This window comes from Puma concolor, chromosome B3, assembly GCF_028749965.1.
Source record: "Puma concolor isolate L17-30 chromosome B3, mPumCon1.1.hap2, whole genome shotgun sequence".
Classification (NCBI taxonomy): Eukaryota; Metazoa; Chordata; class Mammalia; order Carnivora; family Felidae; genus Puma; species Puma concolor.
In genome coordinates, this window is record NC_141672.1 from 145,657,673 (window position 1) to 145,674,473 (window position 16,801).

Below are 16,801 nucleotides of genomic sequence, written 5' to 3' on the forward strand. Positions count from 1 at the left end.
CCTTTTCCCCTCCTTAATCTCACTTTTTAAGAAACGGCTTTTGAGCAATTTTTGGAAGTAGACACTGAACAATTAGACAATGTTGTATCAGGGCTTTCTGACATATAGGATCTAGAGGGGGTGAGTATTGTGTTTGCGACTATAGGCAGTGTGCAAATGCTTCCTACAGCTTTGTGTATTATATGTAACTCGATACATTCGATAAATACATTTAAAAATGAAGGCTCTCAAAAGCTAATGTAAAAGGTAATTTACATGCGCAAGAAATCAGGGCATTATATTAAATATACTTTAAAAATACAGTGGATAGAATGTGCCTGTTAAAAAGCACCTGATAGTTTTAATTTGACCTGTTTTTTTGTTTGGTTTTTTGTGTGTGTGTCTCATTTAAGAATATTACCTGGTCCCCAGCACAATTTTAGACGGCTTGAGGTGGGGCGGTATCCTAAATGTTGCTTGTGTTTACACGTGCTTGTGGCAAACTTTTGACTTTTTCTTTCTTTCTTTTAAATAGGGAAGTATGGAACACGCATTTGCCCTGCTTTCTTCTTAAGCATACCATACACATGTCTTCCTGTCTGGGCTGGTTTCAGAATCTATAGTCAGCCGTCAGAAAATTATAATTATCCCTCAAAGGTGATTTTATTACGTTAACTGTAACCTGTTCCCAAGCGCACAGGGCTCACTCACATCTCCTGGTGATTGCACTGAACCACGCCTCCGTGGACGGGAGCATCTGGGGCAGCTGGTTTGACTGTATCGATTCTGTGCATCGGTCACGCCTTAGTTACAGTGGCAAGGGAGGGTGTTTCTGTCTGCTTCAGACATCTGCTTCAGTGGGCCAGGCCGTGCTGTTGGTCCATACCGGCTGTTCCCATCAGATGCTGCATTAGTGCATGGCGTGTGTGGTTTGTCTGAGGCTGTTTATGGCCTGGCATTTGAGCATCCGGGCCCCTCTTTCAGAGATGCCAGTGCATGTACTGTCCCAAGGGGAGGCTGGAGAGATGCTGCTATTCAAGGTAGCACACACAGCCACAGGGTGTGATTTACCCAGAGATCCAGGCACGTGGAGACTGGCTCCATGACGTCTTCTGAGACCCCTCCCATTCACAGCCAAGGTGGTTGAAGTGAAACAGTACTGGCTGGGGGCGGGGGGGGGGGGGGAGGGGGTACTCTGTTAAGGTCTTCATTTCCAAGGTAGTAACGTCTTTCTAAGTTTCTCTTCCTTTTTATAGGTATTAAATCCTCAGGCAAGATTCTTTAAGCGAAATGATATATGAAAACATGAATTACCAGAGATAATCAGACCGTGATTACTCACACTCATTTTACTGTAAGATTTACGTAGAATTCATTAACATCCATTGTGATTTGCAAACACTTCATTTGTAAACAAGTAGACACCTGCTGAGTAAACTCAGGTTGGGGCACTGCTGGCTTCTGTTCCCTTACATCCTTTTGAGGAACCAGGGGGTAGCCAAAAAGAAAAAGCAAGCAGGAACCATAGCCTTGGGCTCTGCTGCTTTTAAAGTCCCCATGTCAGTGCCTCAATGGAGTGTTCATGTCATAAGACACATACAACTGTTCATGATCATTTTTTAAATGTTAAAACACAGTGGTGGCCAGGGAGAAATGGACACGGTCACACAGTGCTGATAGGAATAAATTCAGAATCGCTCTGCAGAGCAATTTGGCAGTGTTTATCAGCCTTGAAATATTTAACCCCTTAAATTCTGCGTCTAAGGCCCTACCCTCAGAAAATCATCAGAGAGATGCTAAGACTTATGTACAGAATTGTTCAACGTCACATTAACGGTGAAAACGCATAAATATCCACCCGTGAGAGAATGGCTACAATATGTTGTTTCCACATGATTTTAAAAGTTTTAGGAGAGTTTTTAATAATGTGGCAAAGTGCTCATAATATAGGTAGATGTTGAATGTCAAAAGAACACTCAAATTATGTCAAATTATTTATACATAAAGTCATAATTTTGTAAAATATAAATGCGGTGTATGTATGTGTATATATATATATATATGTGTATATATACAGAAATTGACATATATGTATACGTATATAGTGTGATGGGTTTATGGTTTACCTTACTTTTAAAATGACCGTATCTCATATAATGATAATCACAAAACTGCTATCTCAAGAAAACTTTAAGGACTCCTAGAGTTAGAAGGAAACTTCAAGGTGACCTGGCCCAATCTCCTCATTTCACAGATGAGTAATCTGGAAGCTGAGAGGAGGAACATGATTTTCCTAACTTATGTGCCTAGTGGTTTAGGATATGAATCCCTCCCTGTCCAGCATCTCAGCCCTCCTGCTTCAGTAGACCTCAGACTCTTTCTTGGCGCTTTGGGCCTGCTCATGGGTTACAAACTCTATTTTAGGTCGTTCAAGAAGTGCAAGCAAAGGACCTGCTGAGAAGACCATTTGATTTAATGCTGGTCGTGTGTCTCCTCCTGGCAACTGGATTCTGTCTGTTCAGAGGCTTGGTAAGTGTAACAGATCAAAGTAACATTAAAAAAAAGAGAGAGAAATACATATTTAATCAGACTTTCTAGAGTCTGGAGGCCTGACCCTGCTTGCTGCCACTCCCACCTGTGGGGGTCACCCCCAGGCCTTCCTCCCTCCAGGGTGGCCCCTGCCTGGTCCCTGGATGCCACCTCCTTCGGGTCCCTGGATTAAGCCCCACCCAGGGGTCTCTTCCTTCCCCCGTTTTAGGGTGCCTGAAAAATTAGCCATTAGAGTTTCATTCTTTTGGTTTGAATGTTTCTGATTCTGATGTAAATGTCTTTGGGAAGGGTGATACCTGAAGAGTCCGGTAAGGCTGTGTTCTCAGGGATTGAGGAAGGTCCCTAGAAGGAGTTAGAATCTTGGCTATTTACCTGCTGTATGGCCTTCGGAAAATGACTTAGGGTCCTTGACCTCAGTTCCTTTCGCTATAAAATAACAATACCTACCTAATGGTATTGGGTTGAAGATTAAATAAGATAATAGACATCAAAACACGTACAGAGGACCCTATACGTGGTAAGTGTTCAGGAAACGGTTGGTGTTACTCTTTTTATCAATAGATGATCCTTGGTGATGCCCCAGTTTCGTGATTTGTTTTTAGCAGAAAGAAATAAAAGTGGCCGGAATGATACGGATAATTATACGCATCGTCAGTGGCAGTTACTGCCCTAAGGCTGCTGGCATTGCACAACAGTTGGGGAGCCAAGTGTGAGCTGCTGTAGCTGATTGACTGTCTTGGGGTCCTGTGCTGCTGGCTGGGATCAGCGCGAGAGGCTGTCTTAAGAGCTGTCTCTATCAGGAGAGCAGACATTTCCTGCAGTAGCATCTGCTGACGGGAGGAGTGGCCCAGGGAAGAAATGCAAAGAAGCAAGGCTTTACTCAGACCACAGAGCAGTTAAACTTTTGGTTTTTTTCTGCAGTAATCTCCATGCCCAATGTGGGGCGTGAACTCACGACCCCAAGATCAACAGTCGCAAACTCTACCGACTGAGCCAGCCAGGCACCCCCAAAACTGTTCTTTAGTTTGCTGTCGTTCCCAATGTGAAAAGAAACACAGGAACAACAAAACGAGCCCCAGCTGTTCTCACACAGGAGAAAAATGTGTGCATGTGGGTGTTTGCACACTCGGTGGGCGGGGCTTAGGCAGACGGGCTTTTAAATTGGGGTCCATTTTTACCAACTCTGCCACTGGTCTGTGTCCATGGATGTGATCTAGGTGGGACAACATTCATGGCTGCGGACGGGAGGGGCGATGCATGAGGGCAGTGACTCAGAGGGGACCCCGTAATGTGCCAGAGACACTTTGTTCTGTGTTTCCTTTCAAAGTGGACACACGATGTGGCTTCACACAGGACTCTGCTTTTAAATCCTTATCCTTTACTGCCCCTAAAGGCCATATACTCTGAGGCACTTGCTGGAGGGAGGAGGATGCTATTTTTAGAATATTGCAAAGCACAGTAAGATGAATTTGGTGTGAACACGAATGGGCTTTTCTTAAGAGTGGGCCAGTGATTTCCAGGAAGTGAAACTGGTAATCCAGCGTGAGCTGTGCTTTGGCTGCTGAAGTCTAGATCCTTAAGCTGAGTCCTCAGAAGGTAGCAAGAACAGAGCATTAGCCATTTCCTGCTCCTCTCCTAACTCTCCTTCACGTCCTCAGAGTAGATCTGTAGACTTTCTTTTCGTTCCCTTTTACTGATGACCTTCTACAACACACAGTTTTTGTTGAACAGCTTGTGGCTGTACTTGGAACGTTTAGCCTTATCAGCAAACCATAAGAATCAGATGGGAGTATGACTTTATAATTAATTCGTTTTTCTTCTCAGATTGCTTTGGATTGCCCAGCTGAGCTCTGCCGATTTTATACACAATTTCAAGAGCCCTATCTAAAGGATCCTGCTGCTTATCCTAAAATCCAGGTCAAGTAGTTATGAAGCCTCAGATTTTTCTTTTTCTTTTTAAAAGAAAAAAATTTTTTAATGTTTTTATTTATTTTTGAGACAGAGAGAGACAGAGCACGAGCAGGGGAAGGGCAGAGAGAGAGGGAGACACAGAATCTGAAGCAGGCTCCAGGCTCCGAACTGTCAGCACAGAGCCTGACGTGGGGCTCAAACTCACGGACTGTGAGATCATGACCTGAGCTGAAGTTGGATGCTTTAACCGACTGAGCCACCCAGGCGCCCCAAGCCTCAGATTTTTCTAATGTTAATTTTCTTTCTTGAAGAATGGGGACATGTGGGGGCACCCGAGTGGCTCAGTTGGTTAAATATCCGACTTGGGTTCAGGTCATGATCTCACAGTTCATGGGTTCAAGCCCCTCATCGGGCTCTGTGCTGACAGCTCAGAGCCTGAAGCCTGCTTCGGATTCTGTGTCTCCTCTCTCTGCCCCTCCTCCGCTCTCTCTCTTCCTCTCAAAAATGAACAAACATTAAAAAGAAAAACAAAGAAGAATGGGAGCATGTGGATCCACGTAGGAGATGGGAATTAGAAACGTTCAATCTCTTGTACTTTTCGTCGTGTGCGGTTAACTGTTACTTTGCTGACGGTGTTCTTTCTCTGTTCAACACAGATGCTGGCATACCTGTTCTATTCTGTCCCTTACTTTGTGATTGCGCTTTACGGCTTAGTGGTTCCTGGATGTTCCTGGATGCCTGACGTGACACTGATACATGCTGGAGGTCTAGCCCAGGTACCCAAAACACGCTCTATTAAGAAAGTTCGCTGGGGATTTGGCTGTCATTGTTGAGTATCTGCAAAACATCTCTGCTTGGTGTTTAAGGAGTAGGAAATAGTTACTAGACACATCCCCTTTCGTTTTATGGTTCTTTGGAAGACGTTTCTGCACGTGCATTTTATTTAAATCTCACAGTAACTAGATATGTGATGGTTGCTGTGCCATCCAGTTATACAGATGAGGAAACTGAGGCCCAGTGAGGTTACATGATTTGTCCAAGGTCACATACCCAGCAGGTGCCACCACAGCCTTCCAGGACCCTTCCCCAGGCTCTGAACAAAAATACTTGAGAGCTGTTATCTTTAAGATGCCTATCTAAAGTTAAGACTTCAGAATTCTGTTACAGGACGGTATCCCGAACCAGGGAAATGGGTTTGGAGAAAGTTCCATTCTTTCCTCTTGCGACTTAGCCAAGTCCCTGCCCTAGAGTGAATGCTTATTTCATTGAACTGGAATAAATTTATCTAGGAAATTGTATTATTATACAAAGCACATTTTTACAAGATAACTAGCAAAACAAACTGATCTTAGGAACAAGGAAGAAAATTATTAAATGATTTTATCTCCCCCCCCTTACTATAAATAAAAACAATAACAAACGAATTCATCTTTTTAAAATCATTCTCTGCATCTTGCTCTTTTCAAGCTGGCCTAAGAATGAGGTTCATCCGGAAACTGTCAGCATGTATGGCTAATTATGCTCCTGGTTATAGTAACTGGGATGGCAAAAGAACACTTTAGAATTTACAGGGTGGAAAAACAGCTACGGTATTTATGGGTTAATCCTTTGGGCTAAATCCTTCCAGTCTGAGGTCTTTAAAAAAATTTTCTTAAAACCCACGAATCAACTGCGAGATCATGACCTGAGCTGAAGTTGGACACTTGACTGAGCCACCCAGACACCCCTGAGGTAATTCTTAATTACAGAATTAGAATATTAGTATCAAAAAAGCTGATGCAGCATCCAGAGCAAGGGTTCCTGTTCTTTCCTTGGAGGACTGAAGGGGAAGAGAACCAAGATTTACCCTCTTAGCAGACCTCTGAAGAGGTCTTTATTTCCATATCTTTCAATACTATAAGCTGACTTCCAATTTTCTGTCTTTAGCTCCAGCTGTCCCCAGACTCCTATACCTAATCCCAAACTCCGTGTTTTCACGCGGCTATCTCGGAGTTAGTGTCTAAATGCAACAGGACTCCTGACCCTCCTACACCCGCTGTCTCCCCACCGCGGCCTGCAAACAGATCCTCCCCCGCTTTCAGCAGCTCCTTCCCATTCCCTCACCCCTACCTTCTAGCCCATCACTAGGTCATTGGTCCTGTCTCCAGAGTAACCCTCAAACCCCAGTGAGTTCCAGCCCACTGCCCTGCACTGGTCTGAGCTCTCCTCTAACTTGGGTGAGGCAAAGCAGGCTGTGCTCTACTTACCTACTTGGGTAGGGACAGGCTGTGCGCTCTGCCGGGGTAGCAAATACTCAGTGGCTTAACACACTAAAGTTTTATTTCTTGCTTGTGCAAAGATGATCATGTGGGAGAGTTTCCACAGCCAGGTCTGGCACCACCTCGGCTGCAACGGAAGCAGACAGAGGCGGTCTTCCTGTGTGCCCGTGCCCTGGAACCGTGCAGTGAACCCACAGCACTCCCGTGTGCCCGTGCCCTGGAACCGTGCAGTGAACACACAGCATCCTCCCTGCAGATTTCTTAAAAGCTAAGAGAGCTGAGGCTGAGGACAGCTTGTTACTCGCCTGGGTCACAGTTACTAAACGGCAGGCAGAATAGGGGAATAGGGGCACGGAATCCTGTCTGACCCCAAAGCCCATCTTCTTCTCTACTGTTCTCTCTCTTCTCCTGCAAGCAGCGAGCCATGGTAGTGGCATGGCTCAAGCAGTGAGCACAAGGCAAGACTTCATATGGGCACGGAGGCGCTGGAGAGCCTCGGGGGGGGGGGGCGGGGGGTGGGAGGCAGTCACACGTGAGCGGGCTCTGTGGGCTGTCAGGCTGGGCAGGGGTGCAGCAGGCCAGAGGGCAGGGTGAGCCCTGGCCTGGGTTTTCTTGGCTGCGTTCTCCTGAGTTCCCCCGGAGAGGGCTCCCGCTCAGCTCACTCTTACCGGCCCCCTCTCTTCGAGGATCATCAGCTTGCTCAGGGTTGGACACGATCGGATTTCCTCTGTGTGTCCTGTGCCTTGCTTGGTCTGCCCCCCGCCGCAGGAACACAGGGTGTCATCATCTAGGAGGCTGACAAAGGGAGGCCAGGTGTAGGACCCAGTCAAGTCTCGGGAGACAAGTGGAGGAAGAGGCAGGAAAAGTAGGTCAAGGCCCAGTCACGTGGGCAGTCAGCAGTCAAGAGGCTTGGGAAGGTCATACCTTGGGGGCAAGTGGGTGCTTGAACCTGGGGCACTAGGGCTAACCCTGGGTTGTACCTGCTGGGGAGGGCTAAGCTTGCAGACAGGCACCCGCGACTCCAGCCGGGTGGTTCTGGGAAGGGCAGTGTGGATGGCAGAGCCCCGGGCCGCAGTCAGCAGCTTCAGCCAGACCCCCAGGCCTCGCAGGAGCCCTTGGGCTCATCCGTCACTGCCCACTCGGACAAGGCAGCTGGAGGCTACAGACTAGATCCTGTCAATGTCAGAAGGATGTTTCTCCCAACCCAGTAGAATGCTGGCATCCGAGAACTGTTGTGTCTGACATTTCCATGACTCTTGGCTTGGCTTTAGTATTTACATATTCAGAGAGCTCAGCCTAAGGAACAGTTACAAATCATAACACAACAGTGCACGCGATGAGAATGCTGAATTTGTTACGTGATTTGTTTCCTACCTAGCCAATACTTGCTCATGAAATGAATTCTCGCCTTGGGAGGGTGACACATTCATCACAGAAAACACCCTCCATAACCCCGACTAACATCCCTAGCTTGCTAAAACGACCATTCCTCATTTAGGGGTTTTGTGCATTCCCAACCCCCTAACTTGATCAAAACCTGCATTTCTTGAAAGGCCTAGTGAACTCCCAGGAGTCTATGTGATTTAATAAGGAAAACAAATCTTTGAAAAATTCCTAGGTCAGTACAAGTCAGTGAAAAACATGTTAGTTATTGAGCCCCTGCCTTCAGATCATGGAGGAATCTGCCAAATCTCCTGCCTTCAGAAATTGAAATATCCATCAGAAAGTAAAAGAAAACAAAATCAAATCAAACCACGACACATTTTTTACACCAAAGAGTTCCAGTGGGGACTTATTCAGAACCCAAGTGTCTCTTCATATAAAATTCTTACGTAGGATTAAAGTTGCAAATCTAGTTTGAAATAGGCTGCTCAGACCCACTTATATATTAGTACTTTCTAGCAACTGAACAATTGTTCTCTGCTAAAATATCACTGGAAATTAAAAGAAAACAATCAGAGCCAATATAGTCAAGATGGTTAAGAGCATGAGCTCTGGAGACAGACTGGCTCATTGCTCAGACTGTCACTGATGGGCTCGTGACCTTGGCTACCTCGGTTTCCTCTTCTGTAAAGTTAGGATCATACAGGACCTTTGTCATAGAGCTGCTGAGGATCACGTGAGGTAATAATACATGTAAGAGGCTTAGAACGGTGCCTGGCACAGAATGAGCTGCAGATTTTTGGTGCTCCTCCTCTTATTGGTAGAAGATTCCCAGTAGGAGTCTAGAAATGCCTTGTGCTGCTCAGAAGATTCATTCATTAATCTGTGGCCATCTGTGGATGTTAGTACCTAAATGGTAATGTGTGGACATTATTACCTAAGCATCAAGGATGCTGGGAGGAAGCCCTGGGACAGACTCACGGCAGGCCTGGCAGGGAGCCTGTCACGCACCCAGCAACACCCATGGAAACACAACAGCCCTGCTTCAGCCAGGCCCTTCCCGCTTGTTGCGCAGACTCCCCGGCCATGCGGGTGCCACGGACCTCCTCACACGAGGGTCTGGAAGCTTATCTGTGGATAATATGGTTTGTAGAGTTGACTCTGCTGGAGGCGAATTTTGTCCCCCCACCCCCCCACCCCCCCATGGAAACCTTTAGGAAATATCTAAAAGATTTAGGAAGCATGTGGATAGCTGGGATACTAATGCAAGTCCTATTTAATAATTTGCTTCCAGTGTAATTCATCACGATACACCTTTAATTAGTATCGAGGTTAGACTTTGGGTGTAAAGTCTTCACATGATTATCCTTTGGTGGAGACAGTCTTAAAATTGTCAGCAGGTCAGCAAGGGGATCTGAAAACGAAGAGCCCACCTGAGTTCTCAGCCAAGCAGAACCCCAGGTCATGGGCAGGGAATTCACCTGCCACTCTCCTAAGCACTTCACAAAGATCATCTCATTGCACCGGCACAGCAACGTGCCCTTATTATCCTACTTTTACAGATGAGGAAGCCAGAGAGGTTACATACCTAACCCAGGGTCATACTGCTGGCTTGTGGTACAGCTGGGACTGGGCACTCTGTATGGTTCCAGATTCAGAATTCTTAACCACTGGACTGTGCTGCTCAGAAAACCCTAAAAAATAACACAGTTCTGGATTAGCTACTTCTGCTGTATCGGCCAAATAGCCTGGCTGTTGCCCCAATGTTCACATTAGTTTTGGCCTGTGATACTCATGTGGACACATAATACTTTCAGCTCTTCCTTCTGGAACCGAGATTGTGACTTTTTAGTCATCCTTTCCAGGCTGTCTCTATAAATATAAGAAAAGAGAGCTATTAAAATGTAACCGTTCTTTGCCTTTATTGCCTCGTTTTCCATCCCAATCATCCATTTCTTTAAAAAAAAAAGTCAAAGCAGATCTTTTAAATTCGTTCGAGGTGAAAACAGATTTAGAATGATAAGAAAGATGATGAGAGACTCCACCTCACATCACTGAATTCTGCAGACATTTCTGGGCTCTACAGGTTGCACCTGTCACCCTGGGTGACAGTTGGTTCAGCAGCCCCAGGCCAACTGAGCCACCGACCCAGCACCAGGTGCCCGGCTGAGCTCTGAGTCCTGCCGTCAGGAGGCCTTGTGTGCCGGCGGGAACAGGACCCACGAGACACCGTGCAGGCCCTTAGCAGCCCCGTGCTTAGGAAGGAAACTGTCCTCAGGGGAGGCTGAGGTTTCTCTGAAACTTCAGAAGCCGGGCACTGGACACCGTGTGCGTGGGGAGGAAGCTGTGGCTGGGTGCTCACTCAGCGGAAAGGCGTGGCCACCAGCAACACACCCATTAGAAACTGCACAACACTGGGCTCTGGGCTTGGGCCCTCGTTAGAGGATTCTGGAGAAAGGAGGCCTACGGAAATAGGTATAAAAATAGAGAAATGCTTTGCGGAAGCTGTTTGTATTTTGACAGTCACAAGACCATTATTGATTAACGTTTATTGAGCTCTAACAATGCGAGAGGCGCCACACAAAACATTAGACACAGTACCTGCCCGGTGGGCTTACAGTCTACTCTAAGGACATGACCATTTTGGAATGCTGCCAATGATTTTTGCTGATTTTGAAAATGAGGTATTAACTGCACTGGTCAGTGCAGGAAGAGAGCCTACGGAATCACTGACTTGGTGCAGGTTCCCCTGTGCAAGTAGGTACGACTGCTCGTATCACTCAGTCTCTCAAAGAACGGTCGGCACTTCCCCGAACGTGGTGACTTTTGTGACGTAGTACATGTGTCTATAGAGACACCAAACCCACATTTTTGAAAATCAAGGTTCAAACCTGGCCCCTAGTCCAGAAGTTTGGTTATATTAATTCAGAAAATCACTGCTGTTCAGAAGAGGCTCTAGGGAAAAGTAGGGTTAACGACAGGGGCCACGCTCCTGCTCCGTGTTCCCAAGACTGTACAAGAGCAGCCCCCCGGGCAGCCTCTCGAAGGCCCCGGACTCTCCAGGTCTTGTCTTCAGAGCCCAGCAGATGGGACGCTTCCCATCTGCTGGGCTCTGCTCGGCACCTGCTCTGGGGGACGCGTGCTTGAGGGCAGAGCCCTTGCCGAGCCTCGTGGAGCACGAGGCGGAGGGCGTACACAGGCTATTTCTGTGGTCCTCGCGACACATCACACTGACCGCTTATCTCCAGAGAGTAGCGAGACTGTACCAGAGGTCCCAGGACGTAGCAGCAATCTGTTAAAATACCTGCAATGGACACAAATCCATACAAGTGCCACTTGTGAAAGCTCATCCTTTATTTGTCATGGAAAAGCCGAATTTTGTCTGTTAACCACTTCGCAGAATAAACTGGTTTCATACGGAAGGAAATGTAAGATAGCTTGTATGTATTTAAAGCGAATTATTTAATTTTTCATTCTTGGATTCTGTGACTTCTTTCCACTTTGATCCTGATGAACTAATAATTCATCACTTCTTATATTTAGATTTCCAGTCCTTTATTCACGTACAGCGTGGATTTCAGTAAGATATGAAAACACACACTGCAGGGTTGTGTTCTGTAAGGACATGAGAATGCTGAGGAAATCCTCACACAGAAGCGTTTTCTAATACAGTTTTTCCCTGTGCTTATGAAAAGTATCAAACAAGATACATTCTGAATGTATGTTATGAACAAGTACTTAAGTACAAATGGGAAACTGGTCTCAGGTTATGGTGACAAGCTGTACTAAATAAAGGAGAACTTGATATGAAGAGGTCGCCTGCATGTACACATGCCATTTTATGAAGAGCAACCATAATCCTACCCTCACCCACGTTGGTAACAACCTTACCGACGAAACAACCCTTAGTAGTTTTTAAAGTTGCATAAGCAACAAAAACGTGAAGAAGTAAACAAAAAACATGTAATGAAGGGCTTTGGGCTCTTGTTCCAAGGAATAGGTGAAAAGACTGATTAATGAAGCTGAGGTCCCCATTGCTTCTCTTTAAATGGCTATATAAAAATATTTTTGCTTTCTAAGCTCTGTACTTCCTTCATTTTTGCCGAACACACTTAGTAAGCCACAACTGAGTGCCTGAGTGTTTAGGATCTCCAGAATGCAAATCAGGGGGAAAAAAACCAAAAAACAAAACGGAGATTTTGTTCAGTTTTTCTTTTAAATTGAGCCACTAATGTTGGGTAAGGGGCACTGCATGGCATGATAAAGCCAAGCTAAGGAAGGTATACTTTGAGTCGTTACATTAAGACTGGTCCTGAATTCAGTGAAATCCTGAAGACTGTGGATTGTTTGAAAGTACTGGTTTTGAGGGCACAGGAAACATGGTCTGAATGAATCGTCCGGAACACGTTGTGAATCCGACTGAACACAGAGCTCATGCTGACCTCCCCCCCTTTTTTTTAAATGCAACAGGCTCAGTTTTCTCACATCGGTGCTTCTCTTCATGCTAGAACCGCTTATGTCTACAGAGTCCCTGAAGAAGCGAAAAGCCTCTTTCTAGCGTTAAACATAGCATATGGAGTTCTTCCTCAGCTCTTGGCCTATCGTTGTATCTACAAACCAGAGTTCTTTATAAAAACAAAGGCAGATGAAAAAGTTGAATAAAAGTATTATTTCTTCCTCTCTACATGACTGACTTTTATTCCTGGTACTGATCTTCTGTCCCATTTTACTCCCTTCCCACACAGCAATACTTAAAAATATGTAAATTCGGGCTCCGCACTGTTATGTGTGAGCTCTCACATGGTATTGTGTGGGTAAATTTTCTTCTCTTGAAGGATAAGTGAAGTTGAGAAACAGTTTAAAGAAATCTATTCAAAATTATTTGTGAGTAACTTGACCATCTATTTCAATATTCTGTCTGCACATATTAAATATAACTGTAAACATATACAATTTAGCTCCTACAATAGTGAGCACGAAAATGAAACTATTCAGAAGTGAATATGGCCTGTGCATATTAAGGAATTTAGAACAGCAGATACATTCAGGAGAAATACTTTTTGCATATAAGATATATATGCATCATTATCAACCTCAATATAAAAAGCAAATTATCACATTATTTTAAAATGTTATTTGACAAATGTTTTCCCAAGGAAAGTATATTATTCACTGCTGTTATAAACACTGCTTTTAATAAAAAATTTTTTGTGAGTCTAAATGGCTAAGGAGGGATCGGTGACTTTATCAGTACCCTTAATGAATACCTGTTTTATTGGTGACTGGAAATATTTTTATTGTATTTCTGTGTATATTTTTAATAAATTATTTTTGGCCTTTTATGAAAACAAATCTTAACGAATTTGAAACATTTTGTATTTTTTTTCCAAAAGCAGTTTTGTAGTCTTTAGGATTTTTATTCTAAAAATCTGTCAGTTACATGTTCCAATTCAAAATGTCAGCTACATTCTCCTTATGCTTTAGTGTGAGCAATGAACAGGACTTTTGAGGAACTGATTACATTTCACTAATTTACAATTAAAGTAAAATATTCAAAGTTAAGAAGTACTCTTCAAGGAAAAAGAACTGGATTGGCATCCCTAGTATCTTTTAATGAACTTTTCATATCTGGAATGATGAGTATAGAGAAAAATTACAATTTGCTACATGAGAGAAACAAACCAGAAATACTAGCCGCCTTCTCAGAGCCTTAGAGGGGTAGGTAGACTGGTGCTTTCATACCCTTGGCTGCCATAATCGTAATCCCATCACCACCACCATCGTCAATGGCCCTGGGCTCTTAGAACTTCTCACATTTTCTCTTCATGTTATTTATTTAGCTCTTCACCAAAATAAGAAAACAAAAAGAAAACAGAGTCCAAGTCAACGCATGGATAATGTCAAGTGTGCGCATTTAGGGTCCACTGAGCTGGTAAATAGTATCTGAGACGTGCAAGCCATCATGTAGCCATTCCTCTCCCTCCCCCATGTTTACAAAAAACCTAAAACCCCGATGTTCAAAAAAAAGAAAAAAAAAAGGAAAAGAAAAAAAAAGAAAACCCTCACCTGCACTTGATTCTCTTGTCAACTTGCTGTTAACAATTTTTGCTTTAATATACGAATTACATTAATACCTCACATTACATATATAAAGCCAAATTACACTAACGTAGTTGTTTACAACCTCAAATCTTACTCCCAGTACACATTCCAATAAATTTATTCTGTAAAAACAATACATTTTTTTGTTTTTGATTTTTTTTTTTACAGTAAACTTTTCAACTACAAACCTCGAATACGCGAAAGGTGGTCCAAGGACAAGCATAACAGGATTGGTGAAACCCAAACTGACCAAATGAGCTCTCACAATATAAGCTGGCAGAAAAATAAATAAAATTCTCTATTATCACAATAGCAACAATAATGTACACGTAATAATGGTTTGTGGATGAGTATCAACTATTCTAACTCTAGCTCCAAAAGAAAACAATGGTTCATTTAAAAGTCAATGCTTTGTCTGGTTTCCCATAGGGCTACTGCTGATTCCAGCTTTAAAATGTAAAGTATCCACCCTTGAGTGATTAGCTCAAATTGTACTGGCATTGGGAAAAAATAAATCCTTGCCTTTATTTTGGAATAACACAAAAGGACTCACTAACTTCACATATAAAAACTGAGTTTGTGTACATAACAGTATGAGTTTTGAGAAGTATAAGCTGTTGACTAGCTATTTCTAATACGGAATAGATATTTTACAATATGGTTAAACTTTACACATGGCCTCAAAACTGAAGGACAATTTCAATTTTATCTTCAATATGCCAACGTTATGTGTTTAGGAACCGGTTCCTGGGTTCTGTCACAGAGAAGAAATCCCTTAAGCATTATGTGGAGTGGTCGTTTTAAGAAAATGCTAATTTATCTTTAACTGAGCCTCTGGTGATAGTGGAGTCAAGGCAGGAGAATGGTGAACACAGCCACCTTGATAAAAGGATCCTAGACATGTAGAAGTTTGTGCAAAAATCTTGATAATCCTTAGTGGTTAAGGGCAACTTCATGCAACCAAATAACATGAAATCAAATAACCTTAAAAAAGGCTAAAATGTCTTTTTTTCCCCCAAACACAACAGAGAGGAGTGTGAATAATGTACATACAAACTGGGGCTCTGTCAATGACAACAAGGAGTATGTGTTGGTTCATATCAAATCCGAGATTATTAGACAACCAAGTGTGTAACCTTCTTGTGGTTTCTCTTAATATGCAGCATTCGTTATGGTAGTTAGGTCTGTAAAAAAAAAAAAAAGAAAGAAAACAAGCCTTTAGATGACTTAGGATATGAACAATAAAAGCGATCCATACCTATAAAGTACATAGCTGGGATTTTCTGAGATTTTAATCTGTACTGCAGTGGAAATAATACTTAGCAAGAACAGCCCGTGAGGCTTTGCTTCCTACTACCTGTCAGTTCGATAACCTGGAGGAAGCGCTGGGGCATGTTTAGTGCCCCGCTGAAAAAAAAAAAAAAAAAAAAAAAGGAAACAACACACGTTGTCTACTGTTTGGCAGGGCCCAGAGTGGTGTGCACTCTATACAACTCAGGACAATGTGTATTGCTGGGGTAAAGTCCATGGAGAAATTGAGATAACCCATCTTTGTGAGGACTGTAGTGTTAGAAAGGTAATAAGCATTTGGAATGTATGCAAATTATCATGTATTATAACTTAATTACTTGGGACACGCGGCTGGAAGAAATAACGAGTGTTAACAGAATCAAGACGTATGAAGAGAAAGGAAGTCGAGATTTCTTTTAAAATTTAGATGGCACATCTGTGTGACAAAATATTTCCACTTCCTAAAAGAATGATGTTTCAATCTGGGTCCTAGTTTAAATTGTGTCAGGTTACATTTCCTCATAGGGAGGCTATTTTTGTTTTCTTCATCATTAACCCAAATACATTAACCCCCTCGTAATGCTCCCAAGGGATGAACGAAAGAGGGAACTCAGGCCCCAATATTTTTCCTAAAACACCTTGCTTCCATTCTTTTTCCTTCACTGAGTGAACAAACTTGCTTGTGAGCAAGGAGTGCGCTCACTCATGGGTATGTTCTCAAGTATCCAGCCGAAATCTATGTGTTCGTTATACCGCGTATCAGTAAAGAGGAAAAGGTACTAAACCTCAAGATCCCAGACATTAGTTCTCTTGGCCTGCTCTGCTCCTACCAGAAGGAGACAGCCAACTTTAAGAAAATATTAAAAGTCTACTTAAAATCTGTGAACTTGCAAAATACAGGGACTGGTCACTCCTAATTATTTATTGACAAAAATACTAGATACATTATACTTATAGCCTTTGGAGGATTTTCCTCCTTTGTGAAGGAGGAAGACACCCATTTTAAGCAATGAAAAATTGTTAACCGAAGACATTTATTTAACAGTGTCTTTTTATTAATGTCAATGTGAAAAGCAATAAAATCTATGTTTACATTGGTAGAAAATTCATAGTAACAACTACTCAATCCACATTGAAAAACATTTTTGGAACAGATGGTCCCACAGCAGCATCAGAATAGAATTCATGCCCGAAACAAAGTAGCAGTGGTACCAGAATATAACCACAACTTTAAGGACCTGGGGAATTTTTTGGTCTTTAAACAAGGTGCTGTCAAATAAGTGCTTAAAAGCAAATTATGAATCCATGTTTAAAAATTTCTCATACCA

General features: G+C 43.3%; 2 protein-coding genes across 9 annotated transcripts in view; one reads left to right on the forward strand and one right to left on the reverse strand.

The window, feature by feature from the left end:
* Nucleotides 1-16,801, forward strand: part of TM6SF1 (transmembrane 6 superfamily member 1) — a 57,408-nt gene that overhangs the window by 16,432 nt on the left and 24,175 nt on the right. For 3 of the 8 annotated variants that reach the window (XM_086711703.1, XM_086711697.1, XM_086711701.1), the window contains 5 exons: nt 515-636; nt 2,404-2,508; nt 4,354-4,446; nt 5,097-5,216; nt 12,552-12,765. In XM_086711703.1, coding sequence (XP_086567829.1) covers nt 515-636; nt 2,404-2,508; nt 4,354-4,446; nt 5,097-5,216; nt 12,552-12,743 — 632 coding nt within the window. In that variant the 3' untranslated portion in view covers nt 12,744-12,765. Of the gene's footprint in view, nt 1-514; nt 637-2,403; nt 2,509-4,353; nt 4,447-5,096; nt 5,217-6,780; nt 6,858-12,002; nt 12,022-12,551; nt 12,766-16,801 lie in introns of those variants that run through there. The other 5 variants (XM_086711699.1, XM_086711702.1, XM_086711705.1 and 2 more) reach the window with 4 other exon arrangements.
* Nucleotides 14,286-16,801, reverse strand: part of HDGFL3 (HDGF like 3) — a 73,687-nt gene continuing 71,171 nt past the window's right edge. The window contains exon 6 of the mRNA XM_086711706.1: nt 14,286-15,367. Coding sequence (XP_086567832.1) covers nt 15,362-15,367 — 6 coding nt within the window. The 3' untranslated portion in view covers nt 14,286-15,361. The remainder of the gene's footprint in view (nt 15,368-16,801) is intronic.